At 42.2% G+C, this 19,358-nt stretch overlaps 1 protein-coding gene across 2 annotated transcripts; it reads left to right on the top strand.

Annotated features, from left to right (window-relative positions):
- The first annotated feature begins 2,895 nt into the window (after positions 1-2,895).
- kitb (KIT proto-oncogene, receptor tyrosine kinase b) lies at positions 2,896-19,234 on the top strand. 2 transcript variants are annotated; one of them, XM_029509406.1, is made up of 21 exons: positions 2,896-3,024; positions 5,107-5,382; positions 5,469-5,753; positions 7,825-7,964; positions 8,453-8,621; positions 9,863-10,052; positions 10,147-10,262; positions 10,348-10,462; positions 11,609-11,796; positions 12,263-12,369; positions 13,132-13,258; positions 13,431-13,535; positions 14,214-14,324; positions 14,947-15,089; positions 15,211-15,271; positions 15,384-15,475; positions 16,184-16,306; positions 16,715-16,826; positions 17,099-17,198; positions 17,724-17,829; positions 17,914-19,234. In XM_029509406.1, exons 1-21 carry the CDS (start codon positions 2,934-2,936, stop codon positions 18,055-18,057), a joined length of 2,901 nt encoding a protein of 966 aa, XP_029365266.1. In that variant the 5' UTR covers positions 2,896-2,933; the 3' UTR covers positions 18,058-19,234. The 2 variants fall into 2 exon arrangements, with proteins under 2 accessions (XP_029365266.1, XP_029365256.1); XM_029509396.1 differs by having other exon boundaries at positions 14,947-15,085; positions 15,204-15,271.
- The last annotated feature ends 124 nt before the right edge of the window (positions 19,235-19,358 follow it).

Below are 19,358 nucleotides of genomic sequence, written 5' to 3' on the forward strand. Positions count from 1 at the left end.
TCTACGCCACTCTCCACCAGAACGCATATACTCAATATCAATTCGTGCAGCCACTTCTTTAAGGCCACAGATGGGCCAAAGGGAAATGATTAGAGCTGCAATCCTGTCCAGTCAAAGTAAATTCCATCAAAGTCAATCTAAGGCTGTACCATGCTCCGATGAGGAAGTGCCCCCTCTCCCAACCCATCTCTCAGTCCAATTTGTTCAATGGCTCATAATTGATATTAAAAACACCACAACTAAACCATGGATGGACACTTAACAACCGCACAAAGGGTAAAAAGAAAAAAAAAAAAAACAACTCCACTATAATGACTGTATTAAAGTAGAGGAGAGACAAATTGACACAGATATCAGGCTCATAATGTCTAGTCAGCAGACAGACAAATGTTGGATTGCATCAGGAGAAAAAAGTTTTACCCGATCATCAAAAATAGAAATGGCAAGATATCCCTTCAGTTGAAATGTGTGTCCACGTGTGTGCTTTTTCACGTCAGTCTTTTGTGGGTTTGCACCCGCAGGCAAGTAAGTGTGTGTGTGCGTCCGTGTCTGCTTGAGGGTGTGAAGACGTCTCCATTTGTAGGTGATTGAGTTGGGATGTGTGTGTGTGTGTGTGCCACTGCAAAGGACAATGGAGAGAGAGAGAGAGAGAGCGAGAGAGAGAGAGAGAGAGAGAGGAGGGAGGGGGAAAGGGGAAGGTGAAATAGAAAGAGAGAGGGAGGGAGGAATGTTTTTCATTACGTAATCTAATCTAAGTGGCTATTTTTCTTGTATAAAACCTCCATTGCCCTCTGTGAGACTGCTGTCCTCATCTGTCTAAAAGCACTGAGTTAGTCATGGTGTGCATCGACACTAACACACACACACACACAGACACCCGCACTACGACACAGTGAGTCAGCCCAGATCTGCCATAGATGCTCACCTCAGTGATGAATAATGAAATAGGAGAAGCCATATAAACTTCTCAAATGACGTGGACTCGGAGGACAGTAGGCATACGGAGGATCCTGGTGGACGCGCTCTCATACAAAAACACACAGAACGACATCTTTGTACAACATATGGGCTGCTTGACTGCTGGGCTGGTGACCAGGTGTGTAGTACTTTGACACCCTGAGGTGTGGGTTTCCTTTGTCTGAGCACAGAATATTTAACAGGTCTCCAACTCAGACTGGATAGTTAAGTTTAGGAAATCTGTCCGTTTGTTGTGTTACTGTCTATTCCAGATGTGTGACCCACATCAACCCAACTTTGGCAGAGAAACAATACAAGCTTTTTGTGACGCAAACATGAAATACCCCTCAGGGTCAGCAAAAACATTTTTCTCAAGCACATGATTGGTGTACTCTAATGTCTTCTTGGTCAACCCCGTCTTTGCCATCCCCTTATTGGCATGATTAAGATTATTTCATCAGCTGCACAAAAATGGTTCTTATCTTGATTAAAATGCTGGAGGAAGGCCCCCTCTGCGCGCACATGAGTGGTGTGTATGTGTGTGCTTATTTCTCTGTCTTGCTGATATTAAAAGGCCTATATAAAAACGCAGAAGCTAATAGGCTGTTCGCCCTGTCTTGTTTGTTTAGCCTTATCCTGCCATCATGTGTTGACAAAGGCATGAACAGCCATTGCGCATTATTCCGTGCGCTCTCGTTTTTCTCTGGAGCAATACAAACATGCACGCACACACGGACAAAGATAATAAATACATGCAAGACCCATGCACATAACCATAACTGTGCAAACACACACTCACATTTAAAGCCGGCCAAAGCTTAAAAAGCAACTCAACTGACTTTTATGTCAAATTAAGGCGCCAAATGAAATTTTCAAAAGTTAGCCACAGATTCCTTTTAAGGTTCTACAGTTCATTATTTTCGCTGTAGTTAAAAGTATTTTAGATAGGCTTTATTTTAACACAGTAGCAAATAATATAGCCTCATTTGACATCTGACCTGCTTTTCGGGTTGATGACAAAGAGGAACCAAGAAGTCTTCTTTTCTGTTACAGTCGGGTGTTAGATGGTCACACTTCAACGGGGATTGATTTTTTTTTAAAAGCCACCAAAACAGGTTGTAAATATTTCTGGCTATTGCTTTAAGACTCCGGTTGTGGCTGTAAAACTTGTGAATCTTTTTTTTTTTTTTTTTAGCTTGGTTGGGGACGTGTGGTTCCATCAAGCGTGGATCCACATACCGTGTTTTAGAGTGACTGCAATAAGAAGCTAACCTCGTTAAAAATCTGGGCAAAGCCAGACCACAAGGATGTTGCTGATAAGAGCTGGGAAACGTGAGAGCTTTAAATGTATCACAAACTGAGAGAACTTCTGCAGGGGAAACTCCTTCCAAGTGAGAGCTGCTGCCACCACCGCAGACGGACCAGGACCATCTCAGACCAGACCAGCAGTGTGAGAGGAGGCTGTCAGAGCCCATAAAAATGGTCCTGAAACCTGACTATTTACAGAACAACCAATCTGGCCTTATGTGCTAACCACCACTCCAATCCTTGCTTCCTATATACAAATATATATGTATATATATATATATATATATATATATATATACATATATATATAATTTGGCTTCCTAGTGGCTGCATAAAGAAAGTGAGGGGCTTGATAGCTGTGTTTTTTTTCCCAGTAATGACCGACTCATCCTCCTGGCTCGTCTCCAGCCAATGCGGGGCAGAAAGGAGTGGCAGTGCTCCGGCGGCGCTGTGTCTTTAAGGGCCGGTGAACTCCATCGGGGGGAGTCAGCCCGTCGGATCATTGTGCTGTGCGCTCATCGCTGTGGCGGGACCTGCGCTGTTATTACGGTGGATGGGAGCTGCTCATTTTCTGTTGCTGTGTTTGTTGTTGTTGTTGTTGTTTTTTTGTTTTTTTGTTTTGTTTTTTTTTTTTGAGCCCAGGATGTTTATTGTTGGGGTTGGAGCGTATGGAGCAGAGTAAAGGGCTCCCAAAGCGCACCATCATGAGGTTTCACTGGGTTGTTTTTGCCTCCCAATTTCTTTTGCTGCCACTAACAGGTAAGGAAAGCGCTCACAGGAGTCATTGCCATGCTACATCATAACTTACTGTGGTGATTCGCGGTGTGTTATCTCTCAATCCTAAGAGTTTTAAAATTCTTAGAATATACTGCTATTACATTATATATATATAAAAAAACAACGTAAAAGCAGACAATGACAGAATTGATTGTGACTGTATGTGTTAATACATGTTATTACTGCAGAATATGTCCGTATTTGTTTGTTTTTTGTGTTGAGTTTATTAATATTTAATTACACCCCCAGGAGCGAAATTTCAGGACTTTGTTAATTGGACCTTGTTGATTGGACTGAACTCAGCTGGAAAGAGCCAAGAAAAACGGCTGGTGTTATTGTGCATGTTTGTTACAGTTTCATGTTTCTGTTGGGAATGTATGAAAACAGCCTCTGCACAGTTTGTAGAAATGTGGTTTCGTGGCCTTCTAAGCCTCAACCTGCCCGCTTAAGTTTACAGATCACATCAAGGATCATTTGCATAACTGTGCGTCGAGGTACAGTTGAGCATGCCTTTGGGTTGCTTGGCAGGCAACAGGTGTGTGTGTGTGTGTGTGTGTGTGTGTGTGTGTGTGTGTGTGTGTGTGTGTGTGAGTGAGAGAGAGAGAGAGAGAGAGAGAGGCAGTGTTCAGGATGATTAATTATTTATCTGACTAAAATACAAGGGATTATGTGGTGCACCTTGGATAGGCAGCAGGAGAAACAAAAAAAGGGGGCACATCTTGAAACACCAACACGCCTTGCAGCCCTGCAGCATCATGACATCTAACTGCTGAGATGAAGCCTTTGTGTTTAGTCATATAAGAGCCTCAGGATTTGTGTGCAACCTTTTCTATCTTCAGATGACTCTCACAATCAGCTGCAAACACATGGGTTTCTTGTTTTTGGACTTGGAATTCCAAATGCATGCAGATACTGATCATAACAATTAGCCCTCACACTCACACAAACACATATACATGCACACAGGTTCTACCAAACCGTCTTCCCAGAAATATGGCAGAACCATCCATCAAGTAGTGAATTTCATTTTAACTTGGAGGGGAATATAACAGATTGTTGACTCATCTTGAGTTTGTGTGTAAAAACGTGGTAGCCATTTTTTAAATAAACAAAGATACTTGTACTGTAAATTCACGCAAACAACGATTTAGCATGAACATCTACTAGAATGCACGAAATGAAGACGCCTCAGGCCATCTGCTTAAAGTGTCCTCCAAATGTAATGAAAGAACAAAAAGTGTCACAGATAAGTCATGAAACTTAAGAGACGACAAAAAAAAAACAATTGATATTTTAGTTAGGGGCCTGTCCTCCCACTTTTCTCAGCTTTGCCAGGCCTGAAGGCAAAATGGTCACATGAAAATCCTTCTCTTAAAATGGTGCCTATCATGTGGAGAGCTGCAAGAACTGCAGAGAAAAAGCTCAGGAGGGGATTGGCTGGTGAGAGTTAAACTGACATGAAAATGTTAGTTTAGTTTACTCATCTTAGGGGAATGGACTTATAGGCTTTTAATGCATGATTACTCAGAGGGTAGACAACTCATAATTATTGATTGTTCAACTGCACCATGGTGGTTGGATAGCACTCTGTCTTAGGGGGCTCTTTGCCAATCATAATATCCTATTTAAGTTTGCTTTACCCCACTCTCTGTGCATCTTAAGTGATTAGTTGATTAACCAATTAGTTGATTGAAAGACAAATACTCTGCACTTCTCTTAAAATCGACTTTCACTTTCACAAGTATATTGTAAGCAAAAAAAAAAAAAAAAAAAATCCAAATTCTTTTTGTCACACCATCTCTATTTTGAGGCTTTTGTTATTTCTCCTTGTTTTCTGTGCTAGCATGTCTCACAGTGTTAGTTGGCTGAACAAAAAAAAAAAAAAGATTACATCATCTTGAGCTTTCGCAATTTTGAAGGACATTTTTTAAAACAGTTTGTAAACATTTTGCGGATCTTTTTTTTTCTGTACTGGCGCTTTACCGAAACTTTACCTATGACAGTCTTCAGAAATAGCATCAAGGCCTAGCAGACATCAACCATGCTGTATACCCTCTGTTATAGTGTGGGGCGAGCCAGTCATCTCACCCAGCGGGCCTCACATTGTGGTTCCCAAGAGGGGGAAGCTGGAGCTACGTTGCCATGACAATGCCACAACGCGTGGCACCCCATCCAGCTTGAGGTGGCAACGAGAGAGGGCTCGCAGGCTGGAGGGAGAGGTGGAGGAAGGCGGAGTGGCTTATGTCAAGGTGCCATCAGTGCAGGCCTTTCACATGGGTCGCTATGTGTGTGTCAACAACAGCACACTGGAACACAGCTCCATCTACGTTTATGTCAAAGGTGTGTTGGTGAAACGGCAGGTGGCATGTGATTTTATGTGTGCTGGTCAAATAAAATGTATGAATCTCTCTCTTGCCTCTCCTTAGACCCTCAGACTGTCTTCCAGCGCACCATGGTGAACGTCATTCTGGTGCGTGAAGGTGAGAACTGCACCATCCCCTGTCTTGTGACCGACCCTGACGTCACTCTCCTGGCTCTAGAGACTTGTGAGGGCCGACCTCTGCCCTCAGGTATGAGTTACTATAGCAACCTCCAGCGAGGCGTCATCATCAGCAACGTGAGAAAGGAATACGAGGGATGTTACGTATGTGTGGGACAACTCGGCGGACTCAAAGTGATGTCTACCCAATACTCTGTGGACGTTCGACTTGGTGAGTAAGAGGCACGATGAACAAGGGAGATTTGTTTCGCTGGAATTATCACTAGGGAGTTCATTTAGCTAAAATGGGGGAAGAGAGAAATAGCCTTTCTGTAACGTCAGTGTGAAGTCACGACCTAGTTTAGCTTTTCAGCTTAAAGGCAACTAATTTCTGTGAATGATTATTCAGTGCAAAGTAAACCCAAAGCATTCGCCTTTGGGAACTGGAAGGTAAGTGTCCTAATACTCTACTGTCAAAGGAAACAGTAAAAAGTCTAATTATTCATAACCTCTCAGACATTTGGGCCAACATTAGCACAAAGAAGAACTGTGCTTTGGCTTCTGGTAGAGTTCTGTTGAGATTCCAGATGTCATTTTCATACGATACCTTGCTAGCCAACGGTTTTCTTGCATTAAAAGAAAAACAATGCCTGTTTCCAAAATAAAGGCCAAGTTTTTGACAAGGTCATCAAGATGAGGCTCATGAGAAACAGGAACACATTCACTCGTTCACTGGTGAGAGCAAAAAAACCAAAGTACCTGAAATGAAAAATATCTAAAATTTTGATGGACTCGAAGGTCATTAATTTGGTCATAAACCAAACTGCGTGCCTTCAGGTGGTGTAGGATATCAGTGAATTCCAAAGTCAGGAGGGTTCATTGTCTGGGGCCCATAAATGCCTCATTGTCCTCTTTCCATGGCTGTAGAGACCTTGGACCAAAGACTTGAACCGACAGACCTTCAGTTGGACTGACTGACCTAAAGGCAGACTGACAAGAGACATCAGCCAATGATGTATCAATAATGTATCAGACATCATTACCATCATTGCAGACACGAGACAGCAATGAATCTATAAACTATGTACGTTGCAGTTGTTCAAAGATATTGATGTTATTTCTCATTAGCTATATCAGTGATATGTCCCATGAAAACAGTTTAAGTAGACATCATTGGAGCCTGATCATGTTTTTATTTGTCTCTGTGCTGCATCAGTATTTTCTAGTCTGGTCTGCAGTGGGAGGGGGGCCCTAAACAGACAGACTGGGAGGAGTAATGGAGTAGTGTCCTCTTGACTGATACAGAGAAGGACAAAGGAAAAAAAAGACGTGAAGGAGGGAGGAGCAGAGGGATTAGAGTCCCAGACTGAACAAAGCTCTGTAACGGAGCATGAAGGCCGTGTTTGGTGTAAATAGACGGGCTACTGCCTTCGTCAAACACAGAGACGTCAACAGGAATTTATTGGTCGAAATTAATCACACAATTTATGTGTGTCCAAGTTTATGCATATGCAAGTGCTGTGTTCTGTCCTGAGTGTCCTAAGAATCTAAATGTGCATTTGTGTGTGTTTGTGCACGACAGCATACCCTGGCACTAAAGAAACAGGAGACATATTTTTAAAATGAGGGGGGGGTGGGCTTTAAATTGACATTTTCAAGTTTTATTCCAGAGGCATTTTTATTAAAGACATTTAAGACAAACTGTTATCCAAAATGACATACAGTGATTGAAGGAATAGATTACAACAGACTCATATATGACAATCAGTAGATCAGTGTGAATACCTTGGTATATGTTATGTCCTGATGGTATATTGAAACAATGTTGTGGTTTAGATGAAGGCAACACAGCAACATAGTGGTTAGCGTTATTTTCTTACAACAAAGAAGGTTGTGGGCTCGGTTCCTGGGCCTGGGGCCTTTCTGTGCAGAGTTTGTACCGGTACTCCGGTTTCCTCCCACCGTCCAAAGACAATCATGTTTAGGTTAACTTGTGACTAAACTGTCTGTAGGTCTGACTGTGAGAGCGAGCGGTTGTTGGTCTCTGTCTGTCTCTGTGTGTTGGCCCTGTGATGGACTGCTGACCTGTCCTGGGTGGACCCCGCCCTCAACCAATCTGAGCTGGGATTGGCTCCAGATAAGCAGTTGAAGATGATTGAATGGTCCAGATTAGTTTAATTTCCCCAGTAATAATAATAATAATAATAATAATAATAATAATAATAATAATAATAATAATAATAATAACAATAATAATAATAATAATAATAATAATAGTGTCACTTCTCTGATTCTTGATCCAGTTCCAGGGCTGGCTCCAGTGGTCGAGTTGTCCCAGAAAGACACCGTCATCTTGAGGACAGGAGAGCAGTTTGACCTCACCTGTAGCTCCACCAACGTCAACCCCGACTTCAGTCTGAAATGGGACTTCCCTGCAACAGCGGTGAGACATATGTGGGATTGATTTGCAGAACAGACCGTCTCCCCACACCACATATGTAGCTGTCTTATCTTTTAAACATTTATGCAGCTCGATGTGACTGAAATGAGCTTTTCTGTTTTCTGGAAAAGAGAGAGTAGCTGTGATGCCTCTATTGTATTCGGCTATATTTGGCTATAGGCCAAAATATAATTAAATAAAGACAGGTCATCAGAACAACAATGTAGAGAGACTTAAAACAACATCATGAGAAATTAAAATGAGTATGATGTATGATGTCAGCTGTGTAAAAATAATATTGAAGTCCTAGTCCAACGATACGACGTTATGATGCTACACAAATTTTGTGACTTAAGTTCGTGAACTAATGACTGGATGGTCACAAGCCCAAAAACACAATCCTGGATTTCATTATAAGGAAGATTAAAATATCTAGTTCAAAAACTGAAGTTAAATCTGTTGCATGTTAACTTTTGACTGATGTCCCTCAGCATCCAAATGAATCTCAAGCTTCACACATCCTGCCCGGCTCACGTGGTTATCGGCGAGCCACCTCGCTGTCAATCGTGGCTGTCGACCAATCAGACGCAGGCACCTACCGCTGCTTTGCTCAGAATGAGAGAGGCACCAGTGCGACGACGCTGCAGCTGGACATCCGCGGTGAGTGATAACGTTGATTTATGTGTCTTTTTGTGCACTCCCAAACAAAACAGATACATTTTTTTGTTTGTTTGTTAAATACAGCATTGTCTTACATGCAATGTGTTTTAGGTCTGTGTGACCACAACTGATACAGATTATGGAACTAACTCTTGTGACTGATGTCACTGAGTCCTAAAGCTCCCACATACGCACAAAGATAATTGACAACAATTAATAACTATTAAATTAAATCAGCATTATTTTGTTTGGGCACACTATTTCAAAAGCTGGATTGGGTCAACATTTTATTTTGCAATATATTTGAATATAAATATAAATGATTATATTTTGAGTTTTACTCCGGCAGATGAATCATGATTTCTTTGTGACCATTCGGAGCCATAACTTTTTGTATCTGAAAATAACTTGATGTAAAGGGATTTATTCCAAAAAACATTCGGTCATGATTCAGCAGTCTGTCAAAAAATTGCGCCATTATATGACTCACCACTCACCACAATCCAATCTGGGCAGATGCTTTCTCTTTTGCATACTATGCAAATTAGCAAGAGGGTGCTTCAGGGAAACATCTGTCATCATTAAGTTCTGTGTGAGATGTGAGATTAGTCAGAGCACATGTTTGAAGACTGCCAGGGACGAGTGAGGCAGCACACACTTTTCAAGTGTTTCCTCTGCGATAAGAAGTAAGCACCTATAGCTGCTGTTCACAGACTGTAGCACCACATGACGTGAGCTTAGCGTGTTTCTTGTACTTGTACAACATATGAAGCTTACGAGTTCAACTTTACGTGAACTTTCACCCACGAAGTATTCATTTGAAAATTTTCTACAATCGGGCGAGGAATCTGGCCCTCAACACCCAAATGGATCAAATCCAACAAAGAGCGTTCTGGACTGCTTCCACGTGTAAATATGTTTGATGTGTCAGCATGGCCTGAGTGTTAAATAGGTGGCATGGATTGGTGGATTTTATACCATTTAAACAGCATGCTGTTGCTCTTACCTGCCTAATTCTCTACAGACGGGGGTGATTTTCATTTGGCATTGTCAGAGCATCAAAAGCTAAATTCAAATTCAATAACTTAAGTGTGAGCAGACTAGACCAGTTGCAGGAAAACAAGAAGAGTAAATATGTGAAGTATCTTCTGTAAGGAAGTGGACATTGAATACGCTCTGAATAAACGTATTGTAGTTGTAATTGTATTGGTCATTGCCCTGTGCATGTCTCTGCTGTCCAGATCAGGGGTTCATCACCACGTTAGGAAGTCCAGGCCCTGTCCAGGCAGATGTTAAAGAAGGGGAGAGCCTGAGCCTCAGAGTAGAATTAGATGCCTATCCTTCCCCCAGCTCTCTCTTTTGGTCTTTCAATGGCAAGCGTCTCCTCAACACCACGGAGCATGTCATCACGATCCACCGGCGTAAATACAGGTACAGTGAGTTTACAGTGTGCCACATTCATCCGCCGTGAGTGCACGTGCATGTGCACGCAGGTGACTCTTAAAGCGCATGGATGTCTTGCCAGATACATCAGTGAGCTGAGACTAGTGAGGGTTCTCGGCTCAGAAGGCGGGATCTATAAGTTCTCAGCCAGCAACGGGGATGCAGCGGTTGATCATTCGTTCCATGTGTACGTCAACAGTAAGTGATTCACACTCACTTCTCTCGCACGTCTGTTGCATTTAGCATGTTTTAAATGCGTTCGTTAAATATGCGTCTCCCCCAGGTAAGCCTGTTATCATCGCTCAGGAGGGTCCTGTTGATGGACAGGTGCGATGCATTGCTGCAGGTTACCCGGCCCCTAAAATCAGCTGGTACATCTGTGAGCTGCCCCACACAAGGTATACTGAAAACGTTTTACACCCCTTCTATGAAAAGATCGCATCTTTACTTGTTCAGGTTGCTTTCATGAGAATACGGTGAGGAAGATGATGATACAAATCAAAACAAACTATTTGTTTTTGCTCCGTCGCCAAGAGTGCGCAACCGACAGATTTTTCGTCAGCCGCATAAAATAACTTTATCTAACCCTAACTGCATAACTTGAATATCACTAATCATAGTTCCAGTTTTACTAATTTGATTGTTAATTATACATATTTCAATGTCAATTCAGATTAGCTTGTTGATACCATGTTTGATTATTTTAAAGTATACCAACTCAGCTCATTTTGGAATACAAACTCTTTTGGGTATTTGATATTGTTGTCATTGTACAGCCAGGGCAATGTGAGACAGAAAAAAAGCAGCAGTGTGTCAGCAGAGTGATTCAGTTTATATAGACAAACAACCCGAACCTTTTTCTGTGTTAAAAAACTCAATATAAGCAGTTAAAACATTTTTAGCCAAATGGTTCATGTGTGCTATTGGATTGAAGAGTTCTGCTAAAGTAAATCATCTTGTTATCTTTGGATAACAGCTGTCCACCTGTGATAACAAGATAAAAAAATAAAACATCTTCTTAGACAAAAGAACTCCAATCTGATGGTGTCAGGAGAAGAATATGTTTAAGATAATCATCCAGTTATTTGATATCTTAGAAAAAGAGAGTCAACTGAAGAGCCTTTCTTTTCAGCAATCAACGGCGCTGTCTAACAAAAATTTCAAAAGAGAGATACCACCATATTTGGATGTTTACAATAGTATAAGCTGATAACAGGAACAAACGTAATTAGATTCCAGCGCAATGAAGTCCCACTGATCAGAAGTATCTTTGAAAGATTGTGATTTTATGGAAAGAGCGGCATTCTGGGACTCAGATAAGAATAACAAGAACGCCAGAATTCGTTAAAATAAATAAAAAAATAAAAGCATTTGGGCATTGTTGGAAACAACAGACAAATGAAACCAGAAAATGTGATACATTTCCCTTCTCTCCTGTTATTTTTTTTTCTCCAGTCAGCCCAGAGAAGTATGAAATGTTTGAACTGGCTCTGTTATTAGACAAGTGAAGGAAAGCCTTTCAGTGGTTTTACTACCTTCAACAGGTGCTCTCACCTGCCCAATGCCACACAGTTGGAGTCTCCAGACGTCGCCATGGTGACAGAGTCTGCATTTGGTCGAAGTGAGGTGGAGAGCCGACTGAACGTCAGCAAGGAGCACGCACGCTATCACACCCTCGAGTGTGTGGCGAGCAACGAGGGCGAAGAGGCATACACACTTTTCCTCATCAGTGGTAAGATACTTTCAAATCTGTAACACACACAAAGATGCACATTCACACACACACACACGCACACGCATACAGAAAAAAACATACGCATGAGTATCTGGCCACAAGCTCAAATGTATTATACCACAAAGATTGTTGCACCAGTGTGTACACATCGTAAACATACAGCAAGCCCCAGAGACACACAAATCCAGTGACTCTGTGTCTGCACAGGCCAGGTGTGTGTTTACTGGGCACAGATTGAATGAGATTAGTGTTTGCTGACTCTGCAGGCTGGGATTATATAGTGTAGACACTCTAATCCTTGTCACACAAACAAACACCACTGCTGCAGCTGTCTGTCTTAACTCTGTACGGAGAGGATGTGACTTCCTGTGTGTGTGTGTGTGTGTGTGTGTGTGTTTGTGTTGTTTATACCTAAAACTCCCTGATCGCTCTGATCACTTTGTTGATGTATATTTCCTCTCAGAACGTATCGTTCCCCATAAACTCTTCACTCCTCTGCTAACTGGCATGGTCGCTACTGGCATCTTTCTCAGCCTCGTTCTTCTGGTGCTGCTGTATAAGTACATGCAGGTAAGATGGGAAACAAATCACGCGCGCTTATCATTTCTCGTGGGAAATGTGCTAATCTCAGCAAATGCAAGATAGCCGTTTTCTCCCAAAGCATGTAACTCTCTCACCATCAGGCCCATTCAAATCCATGAAATCGTTTCAAAATCCATAGACATCAATATTCAATTTATCTCCTGCCCCATTCATATGGAGTTCACATCGTGGAGAAAAAAAAAATAGCTAGCAGTAGTTTTTAGCAAAAGGCCCGCTCCTATACTAATGACTGATGCCTCCATCTTATTGAGAGTACGTTTAAGTTTGAAACATCCCATTCAGGCGACATTAGTTTTTGTGCTCCATGCCATATTCTGCAGATATCAGTAAGAACTTGTCCTTTTAATCAATATGAATGTGTCTTAATGAATCTGAAATGAATCAGTCAACCATTCAAAGTGCACACACTGCAGATAAAGGCTTTTTTGACACCCATGTCACGCCTTGAGCCATTAATTTGCCCCCACAGCGTGCTGCTCTTATTGCGCTCAGATGAGTCAGACTCCTTGAGAACTAGTTTATGTATTTTCAATGGGCTCATCCAAGGAAAGTCTAGACACACCCTGACAACTAAAGTGCACTGAGTGAGCTAAAACTGAATAGAAAAGGGGGGGATGGATACAACTGCACAAACATTTAGTCACATATAACAAACAATCCCAGGAAACCGATCCAAAGTCGCTTTCTCTGCATAAATAACTGCCCTCCTTACTCTCCGCACTTCCACAGAAACCAAAGTTTCAAATCCAGTGGAAGGTCATTGAAAGCATCCACGGAAACAACTACATCTACATCGACCCCACTCAGCTGCCATACGACACCAAATGGGAGTTTCCGAGACAGAAACTACGCTTTGGTGAGTCAGTTTGCGCACGTGAGAAACACACCGGCACGCTAAGCTTGCGTAATTGTTACTGTTAATCATTTTTTATTTATTTAATTGAATTTAAAGTTTTAGTGTAATTTTACTGCGTAATAAGTGGAATTGTTAAAGGACTGTTTGTGTGTCTGTGCGTGTCTTCTTTAAGGTAAAACTCTGGGCTCTGGGGCTTTCGGAAAGGTGGTGAGGGCCACAGCATATGGACTCTGCTCCACAGACACCGTTACAACTGTCGCTGTTAAGATGCTCAAACGTAAGTTTGTTGGACTCAACATACCATGTATTCAAAGAGCGTCCTAGTCACATTTAATAGCATGTCCTGACCCCACCCAGTGTCAGTAACAGTTGCGGTCAGATGCTGGTGCTTTGCACCTGTCATGGGATCCTGAAGCGCAGAAAGGTGAGCGGTAACACGGTAATCTGTGCTTCACCTGAGGATTTTTGTTTTTTAATACATTTTACTTTTACTGAGCGACCCTTTTTAAGAAGCCAGTGGCTTCTCAGCCTTTTTTGGTTTGCGACCACTTATAAAGGATACTGCTTATGCTTATGATGTCTGTGAGTTGCTCACAGTTACAGCAAAGACTTCCCTTCAAAAGCTTCATTTGAATAATTGTTTGAGAAAACCTAAAGAGGTCCAAAACATAGATTTTTGACACAGATTCCGTTTTTTCCTCTTTTCAACACCATGAATGAGCTCACGAAACCCCTTAGGTTGGCAACGACTGGAATTAAAATCTACGGAACTGTAAATAAAGTAACAAAAGCAATACAAAGTACAATGTGAATAGAATAGAAGATACATCTATTCATGTTATATATCCAGATAAACAAAGGACCTCAGGTGTGGGGACCGGAATGGTCTCATTGCTGTGCTGGTACTGATGTAATGGATGTATGTATGAATGATGCGATGAAAACATCATTGCAGCCAACGCTCACGCCACTGAAAAGGAGGCGCTGATGTCAGAGCTGAAGGTTCTCAGTTACCTTGGAAACCATGTGAACATTGTGAACCTGCTGGGAGCCTGCACCATTGGAGGTGAGAGGAGCTGCTGTGACAAACTTTGCTGTGGGCTTTGTTGTGTGTGGAGCCTAAATATGTGTAGCATCGGCACTGTGGCTTATCATGTCATTCATGTATTTGAGTACTGTTTGAAATATTGTGTTGAAAGCTCGGACACTGATATGATCATGTGCTGACCTGCTCCTACACCCGACCTATGCGGCGCTTTTATTAAAAATCAAATATTGGCCAGTCCGTATGAAGCGGCTCAGATGTGAGGACGTGATGCACTTTGACTGGTCACAAATTTACAGTGCGGCTGATCAATACGCTGTACCTGTCTGTCCAGCCCCCGACATTGATTACAATGCAGCATTTGAATTGTATGCATTAGCATGTTATTACTGGGACACACTGGACACTTAAGATGCTTTGGTTGCAACGCTTCGGTGCATTAAAGGCATAACTTAGAGATATTGACAGAAATGTGTGTGAAATGTGTTAACAGAGACTGCAGAGATCAGTGTTCAGACGCACAAACACAGTGCTGCCATGTGCCAGTCAGCGTTCTTTCTGTTTTTGGCTCAATATTAGAGCTTTGAGTCTCTGCTTCCGTTTCACTGTTACATGCTATCATGCGATTTCATCACTCTGCCAGGACCAATTTTGGTGATCACCGAGTACTGTTGCTATGGCGACCTCCTCAACTTCCTGCGCAGAAAAAGAAATGCCTTCCTAAATTCCCAAGTTGGTGATGGGTACTATCGCAATGTCTTGAACCAAACCGAGCCCACAAGGTGTGTACGCTTGTCTTTTTAGCAGCAACAGCCAATAATTAGTCAAAAAGATCATACTAGCGTGTGTGTCCGCGTGTGTGTCTGTGTGTGTGTGTGTGTGTGTGGTGTGACTGGGCAGCAGTCAGGCGAACGGGACAGGATATATGCCCATGCGGCCCTCTGAGAAAGAACGGCCGTCCCACACAGGTAGAAATTTATCTCGTGCTTATTTCATTTCCCATCATGCCTCACAGCTCGGCACTAAAGCCCATTTAACCCCACCATGTCCCTCACTAATGATCATGTAATCTCTGTGTAGATGACATTGATGAACTGTCTCTGGATGCTGAAGATCTCCTCAGCTTCTCCTACCAGGTGGCTAAAGGAATGGAGTACATCACTTCCAAGAATGTAAGGCTTTTATAGACTGTTAATATTTATGGAGCCGCTGCAGAAGAGATTTGAAAATGCTGCTGCTAGTTTATAAATGACATTTTGGCCGAGGGCCAACATGCTATACATCGTCAGCTTATAGAGTCAGAACTGAACATGCTGAAGCTGCATAAACTGTAGACCTTACACTGCAAACAGATGGAAACAGCCTCCTCACTTCAAATTCCTATTGGCATGTTTTAGTTTTCGCTTTCACATTTATAATCTCTTGCCTGAAATTACGTTAAAAACCTTTACCATAGTATTATACTATTCAATATATGTCAAAGGCCTTTATTTACTGATACTGCTCGTTGGCATGTGATCACTGAAGATTTCATACAGATTTTCCATCCATCCATCCATCCATCCATCTATCGTCATCTGCTTATCCGGGGTCGGGCCGCGGGGCGTACAGATTTTATTGGTTTACAGTTGCTCCATTTTCTATAAAGTACTGAATAACTGGCTCATAGTCGCTGCTTTATTTTATTTGCCTGCCTTTGTCATATTGTTTCAATGTGTTATTGTGTTTTGCAAAGTGCTGTCAGCTTGGCTTTTGTATCTGCAACAAATTTAACCCGCCTCATTCGCATGAGTGTACCGTTTGTCACTCATTCCCTTCAGAAACCGATTACAATGTCAGCACTCAGTTCCATGTTTGTGTTTGCCTCTGTGTGCGTGCAGTGTATTCACAGAGATCTTGCAGCCAGAAACGTTCTGCTGACTCATGGCAGGGTGGCAAAAATTTGTGACTTTGGGTTGGCGCGAGACATCACCACTGATGCCAGCTACGTGCTCCGGGGCAATGTGAGTGTGTTATTGCTTCTCTCTGACCTTCCTTCCTTCCTTCCTTCCTTCCTTCCTTCCTTCCTTCCTTCCTCCCTTCCCTGGAAAATTCTCCACTGTTGCATCGGTGACTCTGCTGCTGTAGAGCCTTCAGCCTCCACGAATAATCTTCATTGGCAAATAGAAATATATGTTCAGAACATGCACATGCAAAATCTTACATACACCAAATGTGAAAAACACATTTTATTATTACACGGATCAAACGAATGCCCTCCTTGCAGTTTTTTTTTTTGTGTTTTTTTTTTTTTGTGCAGGCCCTAAAGGCTTGCATTTTAGCACTGGAGGACAAAATAACCTTTGCATGTAGCTTTTATAAATGAAAACAGGAGAATATTGGTAATGTAATCATGGCTTGTGCTCCTGCAGGCTCGTCTGCCGGTGAAGTGGATGTCCCCAGAGAGTATTTTCGACTGCATCTACACCTTCGAGAGTGACGTGTGGTCCTATGGCATCCTGCTCTGGGAAATCTTCTCACTGGGTAACATTTCCAGTTAGAGCCGTACCGGTGCATCTGTTTTATAATGTCTTTGTCATTATTATCATCCATTTGAGCTAACAGGGATCTTATTAGATGCTCTGACGCAGCCAGGCAACAACATCAATTAGCGTAGTGAAGCATGCAAGATAATGCTGATTCGGATACTTAATGTAGCTCGAGGAATCATCACTATAAAACAAGTTTTGTTTTGTCCCCCCCTTCCTGAACGGACAGTTATTTGAAACATGTGGATATTGTATTTTATTTTGCAGGGAACAGCCCGTACCCGGGGATGCAGGTGGGCTCAGCATTTTACAGGATGATTCAGGAGGGCCACAGGATGAAAAAGCCAGAGTTTGCTCCCATTGAGATGTGAGTGTCCCTGTCCGTATTTATGTTTATTATTATTATTTCATTCACAACTGATTTAAATAATTTTTTCTTTAATTGCCTGTGAAATGTCAGAAAAGGCACCATCAAGCTGAAAAAGCTAAAAAAAAAAAAAAAAATTTGCTCACGACTTCTCACGAAACAATCAATCAGTCATCGATGCATTACCCAGTTACGTTGCCTGAGGTCAACCAGTTGATTAAGTTATTCATTTTCGCAGCCCTGATTAGTCTGTGGTCTGCAGCTTTTCTTATAATGACTTCACTTCGCATGAGTAGAAATATTATTTCTTACTTTCTTTGGTGAATACTGGTGAATTTTTCCTCTCTTAGTCTAAATGTGACCTATCAAAAAAAGGGGTCATTAATTGTATTCGGGGGGGAAAAAAAAAATGGTAAGTTTAGTTTTTGGAGGAAATACCTAATAACAGGTTATAAATGGGATGTGGAGAAACGAGGTCTGTTTAGCAGGAGCCCCTCAAACCTAAACCCAGCCTCACCTCTGTAGGTATGACATGATGCTTTCCTGCTGGAACCAGGACCCGTTGAAAAGGCCCTCCTTTAGGAAATTAGTGGAGCGGACTGAACTCCTGCTCTCTGAAAACACAAAGAACGTAAGTATGTAAAAGGTCAGTCCAAGATTACTCCGTGTTAACATTTTTTAAATACTTCCGTAAAACACACGTGTCACCTCTCAGGTGTACCTGATGCTGAGCAATGCTCCCGTGCCTCCAGAGCAGCAGAGGCCGTCATCGCGGAGGCTGAGCTCCGTCTGCAGCACCACAGCACCCACCCAGCCTTTGCTGCAGAGCACTGCCGATGTCTTCCTGGACTATGTGTGACACCCACGTACACACATGTACTGCACATGAACACACACACACACACTCCTACAATGCTACGATGCCCCCCTCCCCCAAACAACACTCTCCTTTGACTGCACAAAGTGTAAAAGCCAAATACACTATGTAAACTACTAACAACACATTCATTCAAACTAACTCTCAAATGCTGGCCTTCGTCACACACACGCACGCACGCACGCACGCACGCACGCACACACACACACACACACACACACACACACACACACACACACACACACACACAGATACTGTATAAATACTATCCTACACTGAGCTCTCAGTATCGACCTCTTATCTTATCTTGCTATTGGTGTATTGATGTCTGGTAAGTATTTTAGGTGCATCTAAACAAAGCGGACTCAAGCACTGTCTGCTCATCAGATCATCAGCAGGAGGAGGAGTTCTGGCTCACGATCAGCCTCAGATTACATCTCAAAATGTTTGGGGGAAATCAGAGACTAAAAAGGAAAGGCCGGGGAAACACACTCACATGCTCTGTTGATGGGAATGCACCCCCTACCACCTGGTAGGAGAACATCACTGTCTCCCGGCCGCATCTTCATATTAAGCAAACCGATTTTAAGAGTGTCATCTCATTCTTTATCTTTCAACATGGGTTTTAAGTGCATATCAGGAAATGTCCAAGTATTCCTTTATAATGTTTCATTTACTCGGTAGGTACACCTTAAAACTGGCCCTCAATCAAATGAGCCACGCTAAAGTTGGCATGTAGCTGATAACTCCTGCTAAAAACAGAAGCATAAGTTACGGAAACACTGACCCACCTGTGTGTTTAGCTTCGAATACTGTGACTTATAAAACCTAGGAAGTGTATTGCTGCGTGTATATTAGAGACAGCTTTAGCTTAGTTTAGTCTCTTTAGCAAAGCCGCCACGGTGGCCGAGTGTTTCGGACTGATTGTGTGCTCTTTCTTTACTTTTCATTGATGTCAAATGTGTATGCAATGTAAATACAATAGATGTGTGCCTTTTTTTTTTCTTTTTTTTTTTTTTATGTTGAATGCATTTGGATGCGGCACAGTTGTTGTGGAGAGGTTAGTGAGAGCTCATGTTCGCTGGTTTTGAGGTTCTTGCAGTTTTGATACACTTGGGTGGCTTGTAATAAATAAAGTACCTGTGACGGTAGGAGCACATGAAAATGTCCATTTCCTTTGTCATTTTCCTGTTTCTGTGGCACAAGACAACTCTGCAGACACAGCGGGGCTTTGAGCTAAACGCTAACGGGCTCACAGTGAAAATGTTTGCATGGTGAATATT

This window comes from Echeneis naucrates, chromosome 1 (assembly GCF_900963305.1).
Source record: "Echeneis naucrates chromosome 1, fEcheNa1.1, whole genome shotgun sequence".
Classification (NCBI taxonomy): Eukaryota; Metazoa; Chordata; class Actinopteri; order Carangiformes; family Echeneidae; genus Echeneis; species Echeneis naucrates.

Excerpts from the sequence above, each read along its gene's own strand:
- kitb (XM_029509396.1), top strand. The coding sequence starts at position 2,934 with ATGGAGCAGAGTAAAGGGCTCCCAAAGCGCACCATCATGAGGTTTCAC. Across the intron at positions 12,370-13,131 it reads TGCTGTATAAGTACATGCAG|AAACCAAAGTTTCAAATCCA; the intron begins GTAAGATGGGAA and ends GCACTTCCACAG. Across the intron at positions 17,830-17,913 it reads TCTCTGAAAACACAAAGAAC|GTGTACCTGATGCTGAGCAA; the intron begins GTAAGTATGTAA and ends GTCACCTCTCAG.